Genomic DNA, 21,292 nt, shown 5'->3' with positions numbered 1-21,292 from the left:
GAACGCGAGCGTCAATTTTAGGGCATCGTCTTCAAACAATCAACTCTTGAAATGTGGAACGAACTTCTTCTTGCGCGCAGAGTCTGTATGTCCAGTTCTCGTTTTAGTTAGTCATTATCTCAAGTGGCGTGCTCAGAGCCGCAGCTCGAGTAGGGAGGCCGCTATTAACGCGTTTGTTTATATGTGTGAGGGTCTTTTGTAGCAGTAGTGAAGGCACTTTCGCGGCAATTGTTCGACCTAATATTGTTTGCTCATGTAATCGTAACTGCCGTGTTAAACATTCAGTGCGTGTAGTAAGATAGATCACCAGCAATTCGTTTCAGTTAAATCATGTAGGAGTGTTGTAGCAGTGCGATGATTAGTCAAGTTCACACAGACGCAAGTAGTGACTTATAAGCTGAGTCATTGAATTCCAAGTCGTTTTTCACGCTTGAAGACAAACGCATGATTCATGATGCGTGCCCTTTAACCCGCCCACACTGTATTCGTAACCAGTTATAACAAATCTCTCTTATCACACAGGTATTGCTTTCTAGTAGGCGAATAGGTTAGTTGTTAAAACGAGAATCTCTGGTAAACTGCAATTCAATTCGCGATGCCTGGTTACCAAAACAAGTTTGTGGACAAGGTCCGAAAGCGACATCAATGCCCGTTATGCCACTTTCCAATGAGAGACCCAGTTCAGATCACCGCATGCAGACATAGATACTGTGATACATGTCTTCAGAAATTCTTAGGGTAAGTTTCTATATACTACAGAAATTAATTTATTCCATCAAGTAAAGTTAAGTTACTTCGAGTTTTCTTGTATTTTGTACATGTTTTAAAATTTACAAGTTTTACTTTGTAAACATGACCTAAAGCAATCTGAAACGCAGGATAGGCACCTGTGCACCCTGTGTTTTGAGTTACAACTCATACCGTGCATTTTCACTGCACCGTGTCAGTAACGTGCGCATTCGACCGTACAGTGTTTAATTTCATTCGTTAATGGTTTACGTTGTTCAAATACTTGAATGGAAAGGAATGTGTGAAAGAGGAATCATATGTCGACAACTGTACTGTTATAGCAGCGCTACCATGTGTTTGTAGCCTTATTAAAAATATTGAACTCATATATAAATATTACGCTCAATAATTTATATTTAATCGACCTAATCAAATTGAAGATCTTTGTAACGCCGCGAACCAATGTAGACTAGATTACCATTGGCGCCATATAATAAACCAAGCGATAAAGCCACTTCATAGTGAATATCAGATAATGACACGTCAAGGCAATGTTACGTAGCACAGATTTTGCTCGTAATTCACTTTTTGATGAGAACGTTGCGCCACAATGTGTGGTATACATCTGGCAGTTATACTGCTGCATGGCGAAACTTGTACCCGCAGGCGAAAAATCGCCCTTACTCAACTGTTCGTAGTTCGATTCAATTATCTAATTCACAGCTGATACGATACTTTCATAACTATATAGGTAATCGGCCAAAGTTGAGAAACGTGTTTTGTATGTTACAAAGTAACAATATGTGTCAATATGCTTAATATCATGGCAGAATTAACTGCCAGGTTTATGTAACCTGTATACCCACAACTGCTTAAATGGGGAAATTCGCGAGAAATTTGTTACACAAGTCCACACGTGATGCTCACTTTAAATTTGCTTATCTTGTTGTTTGATCGTTTGTTATTTACGTGTTACACATCTTACTGTTGGATTATTGGATTTGTGAGCTAATCTCACGGGATGAGCTATAGCTAGATGTCGTGCCGATCTCAGCATATCTCGGTGGTTTCTGCTTCTTAGCGTTGGTCCATCCCCGGCCATGGGAAACGAGCTTCGCTATCAGCAGCCAATCTCACGGTGTCGAATTACATAAACATAATCGGGAAGGCTAGGTACAGACTCTTTAAATTATTGCATCGTTATCCTACCCAGTCATGTTGCGGATACAAACCACAGGTTGCGCTTAGCGCTCGAGCGGCTGAAAGGTGATTAATATCTACGATTCCCACGAAATGCAGTGACGTGCTTGCACTAGCTTTGTGCGACTGTTTTAACGCCTAACGTCATGCGATAATTCCAGCACTATAGTTTTCAGATATGTATAGTGGTTAATTAGCACCGAACACGCAGCACTCGACTCATTGAAACGCTCGAATTTGACGTTAGAGACCATCTTGCTGGTCTCCGAGCGTCAGTAATAAGAGGCTTGGGTGGCGGCCCTGTAGTCGGGAGTGGGTTAATTGAGGTAATCGGCGAAACGCGCAATTAATTAATCGCAGATCTGAGTGCCACTTGCCCGGTCGAGACCACTACAATTGACTCACTGTCAACAATGTTTCATAGCTACAGCATTTGTTTACCTCGCCAGTGATTTGGATGCGACCAAAGGAAACCGAAACGTCGACGTTTGGTTTTGTAGCGACATCTCCTTAAAATTGCGAGCGAAAAACAAATCATTCAATTGAGCGTGAAAAATCGCGGTTACCACTGAAATGTCGGTTTGGAACGATATCTGTGTTTACACTGCACACTCGCATACCGAAGCAAGTTCACGGTTAGTGTGCGGTAAGCTATATTGTTTCGGCATTACTTCGATTGAGAGCAAATGGACTGGATCCCACCCGGCTTTTTAAAAGAGGAAACATCAGCAAAGAGTTGAACCTTGCGGTAACATGTTAACAGGGTCTCCATTGTGTATTTTCCTAAAATATACTCGTCGTGTTCATACATCAACACTGGGAGTAAATAACGCCTACCGTGGCAGAAGTTTGGTTTAGTTACGCTCGATAAACATTAAACGATCTTCTTGGTTTCCGCAACAAAAGTTTTTAATTCATGTCATATAACATCAACAAGTACTAAAAGTGATAACCTTCCCAAAAATGAACATGGAAAATATAGGGCATTGATTATTGAATAAGGCCCTTTATGATGAAACTGATCAAATGGTTTGTTGTGTTTATCGTTCTCATCCCGATTTCCTGCTGGCATCGTATCCAAGTTTTCGCTCTGTTGCTCACAATAATGAAGTTCGTTCTTTAGTCCTCACTACGTTTCTAACAATGGTTTGAATTCATCAGTAATTCAGTTGCACCACATTAAAAAGCGACCATTCTTCGCGGGCTTAAGTCAGTCTATGTACCGCATCATCAGCCATTGTACTTTTCAGTTTTCAAAACTGTGGCGTATCGCCAGCAACGGAGCTATGGACCGTGAGTTTGACGTTATTTCCCAGGCAAACTGCGCATAGACGTAGTCTTTGCCATAATCTACTCATGTAACCGCTCAAGGAGAAAGTTTTTAGCATATTTGGAATCCCGTAACGTTCTTTAAAGCTATTATCAATAAAACAACACAACCGGTCACGGAATCATTTTCAAACTACCGCCACAGATATTGAAACTGTCGCCACCTCTATTCTCAAAACAAGCAAAGCCAGCATTGTATGTTTTTGTTGTCGGTATTGTATAACGGATTAACTTCATCTTTTATCAAATCACTGGCTGGCTTGTATGGTACGTCATACAGTCTACCGCGTATCATATTTGGGTTGGATTACGGACGTCGATCGCTCAGTATCAAGATGGGCCCATGTTGTTTTATTTAAGGATTATTGTGTAACTAAGTCTCTTTCATTCTGTCCGTCACTCAGTATGGTTTTCTGCGGAAGCCTCTTTTGTGACGTCAATTGCACGTCACAATGTCGGACGCCGGGGGAACGCCATCCGATCCCCTATTACCGAAGGTTCATATTTGGTAAAATTGAATGGAAATCCGCCATATGACATTACGATTAGATCAATGACGTATTTTACCACACTTAGCCGCCGTAGTGAAAGCTTGCTTTATATTTATTATCAACAGTAAGCGCAACTTTGCTAATGTATCGTAAATCCCTTTCCTTCATTCAATTAACCAGCGTTTCCAAGAAGCTTTTCCGCATTAAGTTAATCCAGAGCCGATAAAGAAGCACTTTCTATTGTTTGCAAGTTGTTAAGTAACAGAATCGCTACGATAACAATACAAGCCCGAGGCACGTGGTGCGGATGTAGGTCGAATTGTGTGGCCTACTTAAGCTTTGGGTTTGTCGCAACGAAAACAAAACACACTTTTTGTTCCAAATTGTAAGCTACAGTTTTCGGTAACCATGTAACTACTAGTTTTTGCCTTCGTTTCCTAAACCTGGGTGTTGTCACCTTTACTGAAAGCAAGGTCACGGGTCAAGGTGCTCGCGGCAAGACCGTGGGCGTTTGCCTAAATTGGTTTGTGTGTCCATCCGTGTCGGCCCGTGTCTCCCATGTGGTTTGTTCTATCTTTAGAAGTCTAAATGATCTAGTAAGGTAATTGTACTTCTTTGATCTTCGCACACAGATAAACAACCGTTTGGCTCTTCCAGTTAACAAGGGAATCGAATGTCATTACACTCTGGTGTCTGGGTGGGATTTTATTGATCATCATTTATCACCTCGGCTTTTTACAAACGGTGTTTGCCACGTGCGTGGTTTGAACAATACAGCTCATAAATTGATTCCCCGTCATCCCTTTACAATCCCACTCGACCCTGTGACGTAACAATGCATGTCGGTGTCATCAGACAAGCGACGAGTGATCCAGCACTTAAAATGTTTGAGCATTTAAATCGGATTTAGCAGCGATTTAGAATCTAAACAAACGATTCGCCGAAAATGAAAACAATTCGTCGCGGGTTTTTATTTAAGACAGTTACAGATGCTAAATATTCTCACATGTTGCCTTCAATCAAACAGCAATATACTATACGGTTGGTAAAATAAAAAAAACATGTTCGACAAGGGTGTGCTATTGGAAATGCACAAAGGGAGATGTTTTTCTTGACAGCCAACAAATTGTTCAACATAGGTTGTTAAATATTTTGTTCACTCCCGGCATCCGGGATATGGTCATTTGTTTCTTGTTAAGTGAAAGCCTGACAGACTAACGACTTGGTTATTGCTCACTGACGTCAATGCGCTAACAAAGAACGCACGCGGGGAGTATTGGTCGCAAATCATACAGTACTGTGGGGTAAGATGGGACATATTTAGTACATTATATCAAAATATCTTGATCGTGTTTTAACAATTAACAACGGTCTGCTAAAGTCGTGAAAATACGGTTTTGTAATTCTTTGAATGTTTTTTGTTTATTACCAAATGGGATGAGAAAATGGAATGAAAGGTGTCCCATATTCCCCCCCTACTATATAAGGGAAAGAGCGGACAAGCTTGAAGTGATAAAAGACAATTTTGGTTTCGACCAAATTGACCTAGTCCAAAGCCATATCTTTCATCGCTGAAGACCAGACCCAATATCATTTGAGTAATTGCTACCAATTACCAGCGTTGCCGCGGGTAGACGTCGTGGTTAGTGACTGAATATAGACCCAAAGATATTAAGAAGTCGTCGGTGGGGACTAATAAATCCCTAATTCGCATTGAAATGGCTGGTTCGGCAAACGCGTGGCTCATATTTCAATCCGTTAGCGGTTGCGTGGGAATGTAAATTGCAGCGGCCCTAGACCTCTTGCTGATAAGAAATGTCATTCTGAGCACCGCTCATGTGTCATCCATATTTAGACTCCTGTTAACAAGACGTACTAACATGAGAACCCGCAATCGGACACAAAAAAAGACGATAAACTGTTTGAACTGTGAATCACTAAACTTTAAACTGATGTTAGTAAATTTAACGCGCCTTTACCGTTGGCAAGTGTAAAGCGATATTTCCCACAGGATCTTATCGTTTCCCGGATAACAGCCCACAGGAAGAACTTCGAATAACATATGACATTAAGCTTGGTTTCCCAAATGATATCATCCAAATTTTCTCCGGAAATAAATCAACATTTTTTCTCTTTGGAGAGTAAAGCAAACGCCACAAAAATACAACAGTCCCCGTATATGATTAATTACGTGCACCAGGCAAATATATACAGTTCATTCCTCTTCCTCTTGCCTTCTTATAATAGCGAGTCCCTTGTGTCCCCAAGGTCGCCGACTCGAGTCTGATCCCTGTGGTGAAAAGGTCTCAGGATTTTGCCCCGAATCGGTTATGAATTATGTCTTGGTTATTTCTCCTTGAATGGTAATTACTAATCGTGCCAAATAAATGACGTTGGCGCTTTCAGTTATCTACCCTAATGCAGATGATGCAAAACATCTGAATCATGCTTACTTCCGTAGTGGGTACGCTTTTTTAAGGGTGAATCACTCAAAAGTAAAAACAAGGGTCACATCTAAGTATGGAATAAACGCATTTCTCCTTTTAAAATAATTAAAAACAAGCACAAAATTCGTCACAGCTGTTTTTGTTGACCACCTTTTTGTGGCAATTGTATCTTTATTACCAATGTTTTCCATGAACGAAAATATTAATATTTTTTCTTCTTTTTCAGAGAGGGTGTCTTCAATTGTCCAGTGGACCACCTGTCATTGGATTACGCCAAGGTTAGTGTTAAGACTACACGAAACTTTTGATTGGCGACCGCAAAGTCGTAACGCAGCTTTCGCGTTTAAAAACGTCGTGATTGCTCTGTTATTAAACCGTTCCCATGCTCCTGGTGTGATGGTCCCTCAAATTATCCTCACTTTCGTGTGGGTTTTACTGAATACCCAAATATGGTTGTACGTGTCGTACTCATTATTACACCTGTCGTTAAGAATTTAAATTCGTTTCGGATTTCGGCAAAAACAGAAATCGAATTGCTTTATCCGTATTATTTAATGCATTCAAACAAAATAATAACTTTTCTGATTTAACAGATTATTTTAATTTTGCGTCAATCCATTGTTTAATGGTAATTTTAAACCAAAATAGTTCGATAGCCAAGTTTTCCGTCCATCGAAATAAAATAGAATCTAACGAACAGGTTTCTCGCTTGTTTAGGTATGCCTGAGTTCCGTTGGATTGTCGCAATAATATAGCGTTACACGCAGAGCGATGTTGCGCCATTCGCTTTCGTGAGAACGTCGAAAATTTGTGGTGTAACGTGTCCAAAAATATAGCTAGTTGAAATTCCAAATTTTACGGCTTCGGTTTCGAGAAGGTCAAACTTCATAAATTAGTTTCACAATTTCTCTTTTGTACTTTTTGAAACCACATCTTTACAGACGAATTACCTTGAACCTTAATTTGTTTACCTACAACAGAAGCTATTCAACCCTCGCTCTTCTGCATGCCAATTGAGTGTTTAATCCCGTTGTGGTTTACGGTTGCAAACCGCAATGTATGAGTCGATTTATCGCAAGCCAAAGTTATTTTACTTTTAGCCTGAAGGTTTTCAAGTAACAAATATGCTTTTATACACTTACAGTATTTAAAAGCTAAGCACAGCAACGTTTCATTTGGCATGTAGAAGTCCACCCTCGTTAATTTCTGAGATATTAGGATAGTGCACCGAAATTGACGGTGCCAAAATTCGTTGGTTACCGGTTTATTATTAAAAGCTGTTTAATCAGTTTGCATTGCGCCAGTGCTGGGTGTTTCTCTTAGACAAGTCTAGACCTGACCTTCGAATGATTGTGTTTTTATCTTCACCATCGGTACCGCATTCCGAACCGATTCCGTCATTTATTCGTTCGTCACTCTTGTGGCAAAAATGTTAAGTCGGACTGGCAGCGGAACCGAGAAAGCTAAATTGCTCGGTAACGTTACATGTAACCGTGTGGTTACTGCGAAATTATAATTAGCGGTGAGCAATAAATGCCGGTCGGAGGTGTCTGCGAAACTGTTTATTAAAACAGCAGCATTTGCTATTGGTAAAAATAACACGGAATTGAAAAATATCTTGAATGCGACATCTGCTTTACGGAGTCCCAACGGTTTGAAGAATAAAAAAGCAAAAGGACCGTAACATCTAAAAATATCTGTTAATGCCGCAATATTGTAATCTAAGAACATTATAGTCACTGAATAATGCAAGCGTATCTACCCTCGGGAGTTAACACACGTGTTATAGTAGGGAAATATAAAAGATATTCGCGTGCCACACCTGTGTGTACATCTCCCGAGGGCCCACGCCATATGTTTTATGGCAGCAACTTGTTATCACAGCAGAATGTAAATAAATCTTATGTTTGTATGTGTAACTTATAAATTGTTAATTTTGTGTCTATGTTTTAGATCTACCCCGACCCGGATCTGGAAACAGAAATAATGTCGTTGACTACACATTGCACAAACTACTCGAGTGGTTGCAAATGGACAGGGAAGCTTCATAATTTAAAGGTTAGTAAGTATGATATAATATGACATATAGTAGGGTAGGGGAAGACGGGACACCTTTACCACGTAATATCCGAATATCCTGATCGTGTTTTAAACAACTAACAACGATCTATGTGAGTCGTGAGGATACGGTTTTATAACTCTTTAAACGTTCTTAATTTGCTGAAAATGGTAGGGAAAAATAGAATAAAAAGGTGTGTATTGCCCATTATAATTTGTTTGATTTTGTGCTTAACCGCAAATGGTCTTGTGTTCCACTACTTCAGCATTACATCGAAAATTTTAAGAAACTGGTGATAAATGCCCGATACGCAGTATGGCTAACCTTTTCTATTATTGACAGGCACATATGGACAAGTGCAGCCACAGCGAACGTGATTGCCCGAACAGATGCGGCGTTCGTATAAGGTCTATGAAATTGGCCGATCACCTTGAATACGAATGCATGAAAAGACGAGTGGCTTGCGACTTTTGTGGAAAAGAATTCACGGGAGAAATGGTACGAACAAACAAGTGTAATGTAACGCTGCACCTAGCTATTTCAGCTAGGGAAATACCAACTACTTTTTTGACTACAAATTTTACTGTATGTAGAATAGGGGTTATAAGTATCCTGATGTAGGGGATTCACGTATTATGTTGAACAATATAATCGCGTTTAAAATAATTCTAACCAATTTTTTTTAACATTAACACTTGAACAACAACATACGCCAGTCAAGTAAAATAATAATTTTTAATGATAATAATTTAACTTTGATAATAATTAAACATAAATGGCTGGTTTGTCTGCTAGGTGTAGCGACCACGCTTATTTTCTTCTAACTAAATCTAAATATATTTTTAAGTGTAAGCGTGTTTTAACAACTGTTGTTTTGTCGCTAAATCCTGTCTTTTCGTTTAAAATATTTCGAATCTTCGCTACCGTAATCGAAGAGACAAATAAAGGTCTATTATTATATTAAAAAGTAGGTTGGGGGAAGATGGAACACCTTTAGCACATAATATCCAAATATCCGAATCGTGTTTTAAACAAATAACAACGGTCTGTAGGAGTCGTGAGGATACAGTTTTATAATTCTTTGAATGTTTTTTGTTTGTTTACTACCAAATGGGACGAGAAAATAGAATAAAAAAGTGTCCCATCTTTGCCGCCATGAATATATTATCAAACTTTCTTATTTGCTTTTTTAGATGGACGAGCACGAGGGGGCGTGCCCGCAAGAGAGCGTCCACTGTGAGAATAAATGTGGAGCCAAAATGTTGAGAAAATATCTATCTCGTCACGTGACTGGAGATTGTCCTAAGAGGCCAACCAAATGCACGCACTGCTCAAAAGATTTCAACATCGATATATTGCAGGTGTGTGTATAATTTGTATGAAAACTATGTAATTACTGAATACCAATATAATACCGGGATAGGGCGTTTAGTAATAATGTGTATGTATTATTTTTTATCAAATTTGGCTGTTCGTTATAAAGACTTTCAGTTGAAAATAATACATTTGTTTAATTTCACACAGACGCATCACGGCACTTGTCCAAGATACCCGATCGGTTGCCCGAATCGTTGTGACGTGCTTAAAATTCCACGAGAGGAGCTTGAAATTCACTTGAAAGAACATTGCAAGTCCGCGCTTACTGCTTGTCCATTCAAAGAAGCTGGCTGCAAACACAAGGTATATTAATGGACAATTTTGGCATCAAACATTTAAACCAAAATTCATTTCCACCAACTAGATGACATCATAGTTTCTGAAAATTTAATGGATTTTTGTAGTGTAATGAGAACTTATAACGGTACTCTTGTTACTATTGACGTTTAGGGCAAAAACACGTTAATGTTTAAATATGCCAAGCCCGTCGCTTATATGAGTAAGCCTACAGAACACACATAAATTTAAAAGGCACACCTATGCGTGGTGACTTAACTTACATCAACGTAGTCGGTGATGCAACAATGCGTGTTTGTTTGCTCAGTTTTGACGTTTTATTTGATTTTCTTTGTTCGCGGGTGCGTATCTGACTACCTGCCCGCTATATTACAGCCAGCGGAAGAAGCTATGTTTTCGGTTTCTGGTTCTAATAGCAGCACTATAATACATATAAACAAATAAATATATATAAAAAAATAAATGGCAGAAAGTACAATTTAAACTCATGCGACGGAGTTACATAGAAGTTCCCCCTTAGTAAATCAAACACAATCAGTATTGTTCCTATTGTTCCTTTTCCTCATTCGTATGTTTTTACTTCAGTGTCCAAGGTATCATCTCGAGCGCCACCTTACGGAAGCCAACGCGTCGCATATCAGGGCAATGTTTGACCTCGTTAAAACTCAACGAAGCCACATCAGCGAGCTCCAGAAACAACTGAGCGACCTCACGGTGAACACGAACGGTACACTTCTGTGGAAAATACCTGGTTACTCACAGAAACTACAGGCAGCACAGAAAGACCAAGCCATAGAAATGCGAAGTCCACCATTCTACACACACCGGTACGGTTACAAACTTCAGTTGTCTGCATTCTTAAACGGCAACGGTAGCGGCCTTAACTCTCACATGTCCCTCTACATTCGTGTCCTTCCTGGCGATTACGACTCACTCTTGGAGTGGCCGTTTTCCCATGACATCACCTTTACCATATTAGACCAAGGCGATCCACTGTCATCAAAAAGAAGCCACATCAGCGTCCGTTTCACGCCGGACCCAACATGGAAAAACTTTCAGCAGCCAACAGCAGACGGAGACGATGACTCCACGTTGGGGTTCGGCTACCCAAAATTTGTGTCCCACAAAGAACTTAAAGACAATTGCTATCTCAAGGGCAACTCTCTCTTTATCAAGGCTGTTGTGGACATTTCACGCATCGTGATACCATAATCATACATTCTGCTACCCTATAAGTTTCATAGCCCAAAGAAGGGAGGTACGAAAACATGCTGGATATGTTTTATATTTACTGTGTACATATACGCAACTTATACATTACTTCTCTATGTCTCGTGTATTCTGCTTTTTGTCAAACCATGCATGCTTTCAAAAACCCTCATTAAAAATAGAACATCTGTAATTGTCCATTAAACTATATACCTGCATCTCTGTAAGAAAATGTGTCTCATCATATTCCAATTGTAAACAATCAATGTTCGCTGTTTGTCCCACTTTATTTTGTCCAACTTTTCTTTCTTTTTCTTCCTTGAATTAAACTCAAATCAAACGATTTTGAAATTATTTAGTTTTATGTTTATATACATAGCGCCTGCGAGTGACAGAACAATGGGCGATGCTTTTCCCAGTTTTTAAACCCTTTTTTTTAATGGGGGGCGGGGGCTGACTATATTTATTTACATAAAAATACCACAAATAAGCTTAATTTTCATTTCATTTAAAACCAAATTGTATGAGCGTGGTCTGAACTCTTTAATTTTCTCCGCCATTGTGGTTTACACAGAGCGTGAATCACCCATACAACTGCATGGTCGGCGTGTTTAACGTCAGTAGTGCCCAACGTCATACAGGCGATACAAGCGAAGCCCCCGAACGGCGTATACTGTGAAGCTCATCCAGTGTTCTGTTTGCAAATCTTTTCGTTAAGAAGTTAGTTTACTGTACTCACATGTACAGCTTGGGTGGGGGGTTCTTTGACGAACCCCCTTTTAAAAATACAGTTGGGTGGGGGTGGATGTGACAGTTTATCAAACTAGACTTGTTTTAATTTTCTTCTTACAGTCACCCATTTAAAGATAATTAGAAAAAATGTTATACAGTTTATCGACAGTGTTATCACGACTTTATAAAAGTCCGTCAAAGCCGATTACTATTCTTAAATATTGTAAAAATATGTTAAATAGAATCACTGTTTTTTTCGATGGGTAAAAAATGCGACATAAAAAGGTGCTAATTTTGTAGTTCGCGAGTGTGAACGATATGTCGTAGTTTCATAATATAGGCTGAAATATTCCGTACAGTCTGATTTAGTCTTATAAAACTAGTTTTAGTTTTGTTAAACAAACGAGATATTAACCTGAGAAATGGACAGGAGTTTATGGCTTTAACTAGGGCTTAAAAAACAAAATAATATCGTTTTAAATTTATTTAATAATGTTTACATGGCAAAGAAACTAGCACGGCTAGTTAATTCCGGTATTGCAAAACAAATATTAGTATAAAAATATTTTTGTCTCATCTTTCCCTACATTGTAGTTTTGTAGGTTTTTGTCAAGCTTTGCTTTTGATTCAAAAATATAGCCCAGTTATTTAAACATGATACATAGTAAGGTGGGGAAAGATGGGACACCTTTAGCACATAATATCTAAATATCCTGATCGTGTTTTAAACAATTACTAACAGTCAATGGGAGTCATGGGCACATAGTTTAAACATTTCTTAAATGTTCTTTGTTTACGTCTAAACGGGGAGAAAAAAAAAGAAAAAAGGTGTCCCGTCTTCCCCCACCCTACTGTATAGTGGGTGGGGGGAGACGGCGGCAACCACACAAGTTTCCTATTATGGTCGCTCTATACCCTTATAATACCCGCTTTGAGCTTGATTACTGAGCGGTTTTAATCCACGATGGCATCCTGAGAAAGACCGCGCAAAATAATAAATCAATTGTTCAAAAATGTATTGTTATTTGCATTTTTACGAAACAGTTCAATAGATAACTACACAATTCAAACACCTGCCTATAACTCTTGTTATTTTGTTGCATATTAGAATTGTAAAATTGCAAAACAAATGGGATGGTAAAACTGCTTTGCTCGCCAGTTTAAAAAACAACGACTCTCTACATCTTTATCGCATCTACAAATGCAGAAAGCATCTTGATTTGCAGTGTTGCCGTATATAAATTCACCTCCATTTAGATCTGTATCAAAAACAGAACTTGGAATTCAAGTTCGGCACTACTGGTGCACGTCCAAGCCGTTCTAGTTGAACAGAATAATCAGCCTATAAGCGCTTTAGGTCATGAAACTTACAGAAGCGCTTTGCTTTTGTAGTCTAGAAGTACCCTAGTCTATATAGGTTGTTAGCGACCAGTAACGCACAGAAAAGCTTTAGTTAGGTTGTTTCGGTGGTCTCCAACATCATGTCGAATACTGTACTAATTTTATGGCAGCTGTACATGTAAGAATTCTCAAGTTTTGATGTGTAGGAATTTTTAGGCAGCAACTAAAAGGTAATAAACCAAAAACATAGTTATGTAGCAGCTCACACTTAAAGAGAAATATTTGAAATTCCAGCATGTTACGGACCCCAAGGCAGTATACAGTATATAAATATTTGTATATACAACGAAATAAACGATATCCTGTTACAAACCAACAATGTTGACTTCCGTACAGGCAGTCAGTAGGCTATACAGTATATAAATGTTTATATGTATATAGAACGAAATAAATGGTATATCTTGTTTCAAATTAACAATGTAGACATCTGTGCAAGCAGTCTACCTATTGTAGTAGGATGAAGAAAAGATGGTAATCTTTGTCAGACGAGAGTTTTCTGATTTTATTTTTTATAACAGACCCATTTAATAATATTCAGAAAAATGTTACAGGGTTGTTTTAAAGTATTATTGCGACTTTATAAAGCGCGCATCAAAGCCGGTTACTGTTGTTAAACAATAAAACATATGGTAAATTCAATCAGTGTTTTTAAACGAATAAAAAAGAAGTCGCTATTTCGCAAATTAAGTGCCCTATATATACGTGTGTGCTCGCCTTAGCTTTTATTCTACAATTTGGCGTCTCAATACAAACCCATAAGAACACAACATAATATATAAAGAAAGATAAAGTACGCCTATAGAGACTATAGGAGACGCAGGTAATACCTACTTCAAAGGTTCTGTAGATCTTTTGAGGTTTTGTTGAATTAAACGTTGTGTTAAAATCTGAGTTTAACTTATCAACCAAATTCAAAATGGACGTGGCGAGCAGAGAATTTGGCACCTTTGACTTGGTGGTGTTTTCAGGTGAGGATGTTTTTCAATTATATAACTTCAGATTAAATTACAATTATTTGCAGCATCTCTCTTGTTAACATTTCTGGTTGGTGGATATTATGCATACAAAGCCAGAAGGGACGATTCAGTGGCAAACTATTACTTTGGAAACAGAAAGATTCCTCCGGTATAACATTTATAATAAACCATTAGTAGAGTGGGGGAAGATGGGACATCTTTAGCACACAATATCTAAGTATCCTGATCGTGTTTAAAACAACTAACGGTGGTCTATGGGAGTCGTTATCATATAGTTTTATAATTCTTTGAATGTTCCTTTTTTACCACTAAATGGGGCGAGAAAATAGAGCTAAAAAGTGTCCCATCTATCCCCACCCTACTGTATTGTCACTTCGTTTAACGAACATCGCTAAAACAAATCCGTTTTTTTATTAGATTCCACTTGGGCTTTCGTTGGCGGTTACCTACATATCTGCTCTTACAATGATCGGAATTCCAACTGAGACTTACACCTATGGTATGATAAACATATGGCATATGACTGGAACCTTAATCCCAAGTGTTTTCGTGTGTATTTACTTCATACCGCTTTACTACCGACTCCAACTCTCCACAATATACGAGGCAAGAGTTATTGATCAATTCGACTTTTATAAATAAATGCTTACGACATTTCCTAAACATTTACAGTACTTGGAGATTCGATTCAACCGAAAGTGCAGAATGTTTTCTTCGGCAGCTGAAATTATTAATGCGGTATGTGGGTTGAGGCATTCGTCAGAAAATGTATTGAATGAATGAATGACCTAACTTCGATACCCTATCATGGCGAAAAAACGACAGTCTTTTTAACACGGTGATCTGTTTCACACCGCACATCACTGAATAAGTTAACACATATGTAACTTTGTGGGTAAATACTATTATTGTTGGATGGAGGGATTTTTACGTCAGACTGACAATTTAGAAAACCCTTAATACGAAACCACAGGGTTGGAGCTACTGCCGTTAAGTGTCCTACCGAAGAACACATAAGTGGAAAATTGGCAATGGTAGCGGTATCGAGCTACCCTCCATAATCTGTAGGGATCTAAGGCGGGTTAACCACTATTTCGAGGTCTTAGGCACATTTACATAACGTATATATAGAGTACTGTGGGGGAAAATGGAACAGCTTTAGCACATAGTATCCAAATATCTGGATCGTGTTTTAAACAATTAACAATAGCCTATGGGAGTCGTGAGGCTACGGTTTTGTAATTCTTTGAATGTTCTTTGTTTACTATCAAATGGGACGAGAAATTAGAACAAAAAGGTGTCCCATCACCCCCCACGCTACTATATCTACATATGTTTTGTTTCTCGCAGATATTGTACATGGGAGCCACGGTTTATCTTCCTTCTTTAGCACTGAGTGCAGTGACGCCAATAAGCACGCATGTTGCTATCATCCTCACAAGTGTGATCTGCATCATTTATACAGTTTGTGTGAGTTTGAGATTCGTGTGAATGATGTATTGCAACACGATAAACGATTTATTTGACTATATATTTCCAGGGCGGATTAAAAGCTGTCGTTTGGACGGACACTTTACAATCTGGTATAATGTTCTTTGGTGGGTTGGCGTTTATGATTAAGGCAACACTGGTGGTTGGTGGATTTGATGAAGTTGCGGCAGCACTGGAGCGAGGTGGAAGAAACAATATTTTCGAGTGAGTTTGTCTGTATTTTTAAATCCAAATAAACAGTGTGGACAGATGGCACAAAATTGGATGTTTCAAAAGAACTATAAACCAGAAGTACGTTTAAGTCCATTCAATGTTTTCTAGTTTAAATCTGGATCCAATAATTCGACAATCCTTCTGGTCTCTGGTTATTGGAACAAGCACGGACGGATTTTATTCAATAGCTTGTTCCCAACCGAGTGTACAGAGATTAATGTCATGCAAGTCAATCAAGGATGCGCGCATGTAAGAATATGTTAGTACATATAGTAGGGTGGGAGAAGACGGGACACCTTTAGCCTTGATGTCTAAATATCCTGATTGTGTTTAAAACCATTTACAACGGTCTATGGGTCTCGTAAGAATGCAGTAGAATAATAGTTTAAATGTTCTTGGTTTACTACCAAATGGGATGAAATGGTGTCCCAACTTCTCCCACCCTACTACGTATAAACACAACGTCAGTAAAACTAACGTGTTATACTCGTACTAGAGCAATGATCATAAGCAACATTCCAAAGGTCGTAATCACTTTAATAACAGTCGGTTGTGGAGCAGCAGCATATGCTTACTACGAGCACTGCGATCCATTATCAAGCGGCCAAATCAGCAAACCTGATCAGCTGTTACCTTTCATGGCTGTGGATATTTTCAATTCACTTCCAGGCATGGCTGGTTTGTTTGTGGCAGGTGTATACAGCGGAACGCTCAGGTATAAGTATGACGAAAATGTTATTTCGGAAAAATGTAAATGCATCTTTTAATTTCAGCACAGTGTCGTCTGGAATAAACTCAGCGTCAGCAATGATTCTAGAAGATTTCATTCTTCCAATCAAACCATCGCTCTCAGGGAAGTCGCAATTATTTGTAAGCAAGATCACAGGTATACTTTTAGATCAGGTCTTTATTTTGGTAGTCAGTCGTTATTTTCTTCAATTCAGGTTTAATTTTGGGACTCCTGGTTATCTCGGTCGCATACTTGTGCACTTTATCGTCCAACACCGTCATATCATTAATGTTCGTCTTTCGTGGAACATGCGGAGGTCCAATCCTTGGAGGTTATATCTTGGGCATAACCTTTCCTTGGTGTACAAGCTTGGTATGAATGATATATATTTCTAGATGAGGTTATGCTCTAGCTCAACATTGTATATGTAAACATTGTAGGGTGTACTTGTGGGTCAATTTATCGGTGCAGCATTCACATGTTGGATTGCAGTTGGAGGGTTGGTTTATGGAAGGGATCCAGCTACAGATGGTGTGCTACCTGTTCTTACCGATGGCTGCGAGAATATAAACTTCACCACCAACAATGAGCATTGGAATTTAACACAAGGTTTCATGACAACAACTCTCTTTCAAAACTCGACATCAATTCATGTTGAGCACGAGTAAGATTACCGACCGTACATCAAAGTTGATAAAATATTTCGTCGACTTAAAATTTACTTTCCTCATGTTCTAACTTTTTAGGCATATGGAATACTTTGGCTTATACGGGATAACATTCTTGTATTACTCTTCAATTGGTTCCATTATTACAATAATAGTTGGACTGTTGGTGTCTATTATTACAGGTATTTTGTGGTTATTAAAATTTGTTCCAAGTGAAACCTAATGATTGTTAATGTCTTTAAAGGCGCAAACGACCCAAGAAAATCGAATCCTGACGTATTTGTCCCAATTCTTGACAACAAATGTTTCCCGAAAAGCGTACGTCACTTTTTTCGCTTCGGAGTTCCTCCACGGAAAACGGGATGTGGAAAAGATGAGATAAATTACGAAACTGAAGACGTTGGTGAAAAAGTTGGGATAAAACTTCAACAAACAAATCATCTGAAGTCGAATCACTCAGATGAAACCAAAGCATTGAATGTTGATGTGTAAAATATACATTCATGAGAATTAAAAATGCGTTTAACATCATTTAGCCCATTTTCTAAAAACTATATACTCAAGTTCCATATATATAATTTTGATTCCCGCTTTTAGCTTGATTAGTGAGCGTTATCAATACGTGAAGCCCTTTCCTATATAGACGGCGCAAAATAATAAATACATCATTTAAAAATGTAATATTTTTTGATTTATTATGATCGGAAAAAGTTAATTAGGCAACTGCACTATGGAAACATTGACCTATTATTACTGTTATTTTGTTGCATATTATAATTGTAAAAGTGCAAAATAAATTGGATGGTAATGCATTGCTCGCCAGTTTAAAAGGCAACTAATCGCTACATAATATCGCATCCACAAATGCGGAAAGGCTCTTGATTTGCAGTGTTGCCGTATCTAAACTCACTTCCGTTTAGATCTGTGTCAAAAACTTGATTCGGAATTAAGTTCGCACTACTGCACGTCCAAGCCGTTTTACGAAACTTATAGGCGCGTTTTGGCCTATAATAGTCCAATAATCTAGACTAGCTACTAGCAACTAGTCTATAGGTTGTTAGCCACTAGTATCGCAACGTACAGAAAAGTTTTAGTTGGGTTGTTTTGGTGGTAAAGCGTCAAAAGGTTTCACCATCTTGCTTGTACAAAAGTGAAGGGAGGTCTGACTTAATGTAAATATTCACGGATAGTTTACTAATTTTAAGCAGGAGCTTTTTATAGCAGCTGTACATAAAGGAATTATCAAGTTACGAAGTGTAGGAATCTGTATATGGGCAACAACTAAAAGGCTATGAACCGAACTCGGGACATTAGGCTACTAAAGCGGCCGCTATAACCATTAGGCCAATAGATCCAGTAATCAGATTGCTCAGCGCTTATACTGTCTGGAAATTTGGGAGGGCACGTGTTGATGAGATAAGGAACCCCCACATCGATTCACGCCTAAATCAAACTATTTCCGTTTAAGTGGGGATGCAATAAAAGTTTTGATCAAGCTTTAATTAAAAAAGGGTTAATTAAAATTATTGTTGGGGGTCCGTAACAAGTTTAGCGGTCGCACCCATCGCAACGTAAAGACTCCATAACGCTAAGTCGACAACTCAGTTTATTACACGAACAAACGAGCGGCATCAGGCTAGGGACAAACGTGAGGACAGCAAGAGTGAAAGAAAGCTCATATTGCCCTTTTAACACAAAAATAGGAGGGCTTTTATAGCATGAAACATGTGCGCAAACGAAAAACACGGAAGAGATAATTGACACCAAAGAATGGCAGGCCGTCATATCATTTCCTGGTATTGATAGGAAACACGCAGGATGTGTCGCTTAATCATAAACGCACTTACGCCAGACGGAATAGTTACGCAACACGACTGTTTAATATTCGATATTTATGCATTAAGTTAATTTGGAAAACTATAATATATATCTGCGCTCGAAACACGCTCAATCGCTACACTATCCTAATTAGTTTATGACGTGCTCACGCATTAGATTTTTGATCTCCTGTTTCCATGAGAATAGTCTCCCATGAGATAAAGTCGTTTTCGCAGTGTTGACGTTGATTAAAGAAGTATTAGGATTTGGTAATGTAACGTCACTTTTAGCGTCGAGTTGCAACAATACCTCCCTTTGGGCAATGAGGAATTTATATTTGGGTCCTTTATAACCGAATAATCTGTTAAAACTCGACGCCTACAAGATATAAAAAGAACTTCGTGGTTGGTGGTGATAAATTGTCCGTTTTTAAGCGATTGTAGACCAGAAGTTGGGCGGTCGTAACACATAAAAACACACCTGGTTTGCAAGGTTGCCTTGTCTGTCAGTACTGCGAAATGCGGACGCTTCTGCTTCTGCTTGTATTGCCGGTATAGTCCTTTGAATAGATGCGGACGGCTTCTGTGGCGTAGTGGCTGCTTGTCGGTTCGGATCACCGATATAGTCCATTGAATAACTGCGAACAAGTTTTGCGCCATAGTTGCTTGTCGGTTAAGAAGGCTTTGCGTGTTCAAATTGAACGTCAGGTGCAACACTAGCCCCCACTGAGTAAACAGGATTGATGGTTGGGTTAAAGGACTCGGTGTTAACCCGACTGCATATACAGGCTTTAGTGGGGTGCTATATCTTTTATAATACTTACCGCTTTTATAACGAGAGACCAAACACTTCATGATATCTTGCTATATATTATTCTCCGGTCAGGCAAGAGCCCGCCACACTTCGCATCCGCAGTGTTGACATTGATTAACGCAGTATCGTGTTTGGGTAATACGACGCCACTTTAAGCATCGAGTTGCAACAGCTTCACAGCGAAAATTTTCGTACAGTTAGATTTTGACGAGTAAAACCAGTTCTTTTGTTTGCTGCGTATGTTTCAATACTTGTGTATTCTGTTATGTTGCAACGAGAACCGCCCAACAATATGAGTGCTAGACTAGGGCAAGATTCGCGGAATATGTTGGGGTTTTGTACAAGCGGGAATTAGTGTAATAATATTACTGTTGGTCTATAATAGTAGTATACCGTTTACCTCGCGAAAGTACTACTTTCTGCAAGAATTTCTATCCTATAATTGGAGATGAATACATATAGAGTATACGACAGGCGATATGAGCCAGTTAATACTCACATCAAAGTTCTGTAGTTCTAGATTTTGTTATAGATTAAACCTTGATTTTTGTTAATATTTAGTTTAACCAAGTTAAAAATGGAAATTCAAGAATTTGGCACCGTGGACTTAATAGTGTTTTCAGGTGAGGACGTTTTTCAATTATATAACTTAAGATTAAATTAGAAAATATGATAGTAAGTCGGCTACAAAACTATTTGCAGCATCTCTCTTGTTAACATTTCTGGTTGGTGGATACTATGCATACAAAGCCAGAAGGGACGATTCGGTGGCAAACTATTACTTTGGAAACAGAAAGATTCCTCCGGTATAAAATGTTCAATTAACTATTAATTAAATATATTGTCACTTCAATTAATTAAAACCGCTAAACAAATCCGTTGTTTTTCAGATTCCACTTGGGCTTTCGTTGGCGGTTACCTACATATCTGCTCTTACAATGATCGGTGTTCCAACTGAGACTTACACCTATGGTATGATAAATATATGGTATGCGTTTGCAAACCTAATCCCAAGTATTATCGTCTGCATTTACTTCATACCGCTCTACTACCGACTCCAACTTCCCACAATATACAAGGTAAGAGCTTGATACCAGTAAACAAAAGCTTGTAAATTTGTATTAACACTTCTATAGTACTTGGAGATTCGATTCAATCGAAAGTGCAGAATGTTTTCTTCGGCAGCTGAAATTATGAATGCGGTATGATGGTTATAAGATGTTCATTACATTATTTTTTTTGTATATTGTCTGGCGCCGTGGCATAGTGGTTAGCGCGCCTGCATGTAACCCAGAGGTAATTGTTTAAGGC

At 38.7% G+C, this 21,292-nt stretch overlaps 3 protein-coding genes across 3 annotated transcripts in view; all 3 read left to right on the top strand.

Annotated features, from left to right (window-relative positions):
• The first annotated feature begins 536 nt into the window (after positions 1–536).
• zf(traf/ring)-2 (zinc finger protein (TRAF/RING)-2) lies at positions 537–11,437 on the top strand. Its single transcript, NM_001129866.1, has 7 exons — positions 537–738; positions 6,423–6,474; positions 8,150–8,254; positions 8,598–8,753; positions 9,449–9,616; positions 9,780–9,935; positions 10,515–11,437. Exons 1-7 carry the CDS (start codon positions 596–598, stop codon positions 11,139–11,141), a joined length of 1,407 nt encoding a protein of 468 aa, NP_001123338.1. The 5' UTR covers positions 537–595; the 3' UTR covers positions 11,142–11,437.
• A 2,678-nt stretch (positions 11,438–14,115) lies between these two features.
• LOC100180045 (sodium-coupled monocarboxylate transporter 1-like) lies at positions 14,116–18,031 on the top strand. Its single transcript, XM_002121395.5, has 13 exons — positions 14,116–14,239; positions 14,293–14,396; positions 14,666–14,854; positions 14,921–14,986; positions 15,599–15,718; positions 15,789–15,943; positions 16,061–16,201; positions 16,449–16,667; positions 16,726–16,838; positions 16,897–17,054; positions 17,123–17,346; positions 17,429–17,532; positions 17,595–18,031. The coding sequence occupies exons 1-13, from the start codon at positions 14,188–14,190 to the stop codon at positions 17,840–17,842; spliced, it is 1,893 nt and encodes a 630-aa protein (XP_002121431.2). The 5' UTR covers positions 14,116–14,187; the 3' UTR covers positions 17,843–18,031.
• Positions 18,032–20,463: 2,432 nt separating this feature from the next.
• The window catches only part of LOC100175377 (sodium/iodide cotransporter-like), a 4,371-nt gene continuing 3,542 nt past the window's right edge, over positions 20,464–21,292 (top strand). Inside the window, exons 1-4 of the mRNA XM_009860127.3 lie at positions 20,464–20,604; positions 20,684–20,787; positions 20,872–21,060; positions 21,118–21,183. Coding sequence (XP_009858429.1) covers positions 20,559–20,604; positions 20,684–20,787; positions 20,872–21,060; positions 21,118–21,183 — 405 coding nt within the window. The 5' untranslated portion in view covers positions 20,464–20,558. The remainder of the gene's footprint in view (positions 20,605–20,683; positions 20,788–20,871; positions 21,061–21,117; positions 21,184–21,292) is intronic.

Source organism: Ciona intestinalis, chromosome 4, assembly GCF_000224145.3.
Source record: "Ciona intestinalis chromosome 4, KH, whole genome shotgun sequence".
Classification (NCBI taxonomy): Eukaryota; Metazoa; Chordata; class Ascidiacea; order Phlebobranchia; family Cionidae; genus Ciona; species Ciona intestinalis.
The sequence above is the reverse complement of the archived record's forward strand: the minus strand, read 5'-3'. Positions and strand labels throughout refer to the sequence as shown.